At 30.8% G+C, this 2,347-nt stretch overlaps 1 protein-coding gene across 1 annotated transcript; it reads left to right on the top strand.

Annotated features, from left to right (window-relative positions):
* Positions 1-1,237: 1,237 nt before the first annotated feature.
* On the top strand, positions 1,238-1,987 carry LOC121121946 (uncharacterized). Its single transcript, XM_040716935.2, has 2 exons — positions 1,238-1,450; positions 1,521-1,987. Exons 1-2 carry the CDS (start codon positions 1,293-1,295, stop codon positions 1,870-1,872), a joined length of 510 nt encoding a protein of 169 aa, XP_040572869.1. The 5' UTR covers positions 1,238-1,292; the 3' UTR covers positions 1,873-1,987.
* The last annotated feature ends 360 nt before the right edge of the window (positions 1,988-2,347 follow it).

Here is a 2,347-nt window from a genome sequence, read left to right as displayed (position 1 = left end):
CGCGAATAGAAATTCGTGGATCACGTCCAAGTGTCATTTTCTCGACTTGTAGTAAGCTAAGGAGCTCAGGTTTTTTGTTTTTGTTTTGAGTAATTGTTTATGCTTTAATTTATCGAAATATAATTTAATTTCAATCCCTCAATCTTCTTTAATTATTGAATTAGTAAGTGATAAAAATTCAATCGATCACCTAGTATCTTTGATTAACTCTTTCTTCAAGTAGAAAGTTCACTTGCATCCTATTTTACTATACCCCTGGTAACAAATGGGCACTGAACTAATATTTATGACACAAAGGGCGGCAATCTAAAAAATGGGTGATTCCATAGGTTTATTCTCGGTTTAATTATGACCCAGCAACTCAGAGGTCATCCTCTACGCTAAGAAGCGATCTGTATTTATTTGTGATGTAAGATAATTTGTAAAATATCTACTTACATTTAAATAAATTGATTCAAATGGAATAAGTAAATCTAAAGCTGCATTATCCAGAAGAGAGTACTCATTAATCATAGAAATGCAGATTTTGTCAAGCACATTAGAATTACAATTTATTTCTAGTGTTGATCACATGAAAGTTTGATAAGTGCATCTTCCATGTTAGATGGCCTATGATTAGCTATTGAGGTAAAATGAGCAAATCCACTTATGCTTTTTGTGGAACACTATCTTCTGTGAAATACTTTTTAAAATAATCCAGAAGAGTCTTATAAAAAATATCTGCATTCATTATTATTTAAGTTTGATTATGTCAATTTAAATTATATTATTGTTTTTTTGGAAAAAATCTTGAGACCACTCTATTGTGTCCCACGACCTTTGGGTTGGGAACCACAGATCTACATGAAAATAAATAATTTAGAATACGGAATAATTAATAATAACATTATTGGCAAAATTTGTGAAAATATTTGATTTATCGAGAGAAAAAAAAAGTGTTATAAATTTTTTCTGTAAACTTTATTTATTTAATGAAAGTGAAAATCTGCTTCAAATATTATTCTATGTTTTATAGCTACACATGTGGCTAATGCCTTTCAACAACGAAAACACTGCTGAAATATCAAATAAAACCTAACCTGTATGTATAAGGGATTCCCTTTTTACCATGAAGGAAAAAAATGTTAACTATATGAAAACGCGTGCATGCTTTTCATGGCTTGGGACAAACCATTTCTGTTTTTTTTTGTTTTAATGCATGGATGATATAAAAGGAAAATGAATCTCAGACTCAAGCATCAATCATATTTGAAAACACTCATAGTCAGACGAACTCATTTCATACTCTAAACATGATTTCCAAGATTTTAATTGTCTCCATTTTTGTGGCCTTTGGATCTGCTCAAGACATTACACTCAAAGCACCTTCCCTCGCAGTTAATTGTGGATGCCAATGCTCCAATTATATATTCAGAGATGGTAATGGAATAACACAAGGAAACTGCAACTCGTAAGTCGATCTTCTTTGATTTAGTTAAAAAGATGATTTTTATCTAAGAATACCCTTTTTTAATATTCAGAGCGGATAGAACCGGAGCAAAATTTTGCTATGTTGAGCCAGGCCACACTTGCCAAGATACAAGACAATCCGGTCGTAGAGACAATTTTGGAAGATTCCGTCAAATTTCTAATGAAGCTTGCGCTACTCCAAGATGTGGAGGAGGTTTCTTAGGAGGATTCGGAAATAATAACAACGGATTTGGAAACAATAATGGATTTGGAAACAACAACGGATTTGGAAACAATAACGGATTCGGAAATAACAACAATGGATTTGGCAATAATGGATTCAGAAGACCCAATGGAGGTGGTGTCAGTATTTCTAACATCTTGAAACCAAGAAGTAATCAAAACTCCGATATTGTTCTTTAAACTTTTCTTCTCTCTACTCATTATTAATTTTGATTGAGCTTAATTAAAAATATATATATATATACATACATATAGGTATGTCCGTTAAAAATGAAATAAAAACTGCCAAAAAATATATCTATTTTTTAACTCTGAATATACCATTGTTAATGTTATATTATTTTAATTAGGTAGAACTTAAAAGTCCTTTCCATTCAGTCCCGTTAATATGATCGATTGAATATTATATATTATATGTAACATAAATTATAACTAGGTTCTAAGTAGTAGAGTAACCGTAATGATACAATCTCAGTACCAGAATCCCTTGTTGCAAACAATATTAAATTGAATACAATGTTCGTATTTATCATTTATCCTTTTTTTTCAGAGTTTGAAAGAAACAGTTAGGTATTTACTGAGAAGAGATATATGTCAGAGATACATTGATTGAGTGAATGCTTGAGTCAGTCAACTCTTAATAATTAATTAACAA

The sequence above is a fragment of the Lepeophtheirus salmonis genome, chromosome 7, assembly GCF_016086655.4.
Source record: "Lepeophtheirus salmonis chromosome 7, UVic_Lsal_1.4, whole genome shotgun sequence".
Taxonomy (NCBI): domain Eukaryota; kingdom Metazoa; phylum Arthropoda; class Copepoda; order Siphonostomatoida; family Caligidae; genus Lepeophtheirus; species Lepeophtheirus salmonis.
This window is presented reverse-complemented; position numbering and strand designations above follow the sequence as displayed.

Coding starts and splice junctions, on each gene's coding strand:
- LOC121121946 (XM_040716935.2), top strand. CDS start 1,293: ATGATTTCCAAGATTTTAATTGTCTCCATTTTTGTGGCCTTTGGATCT. Junction 1,451..1,520: donor ACACAAGGAAACTGCAACTC/GTAAGTCGATCT, acceptor TTTAATATTCAG/AGCGGATAGAACCGGAGCAA.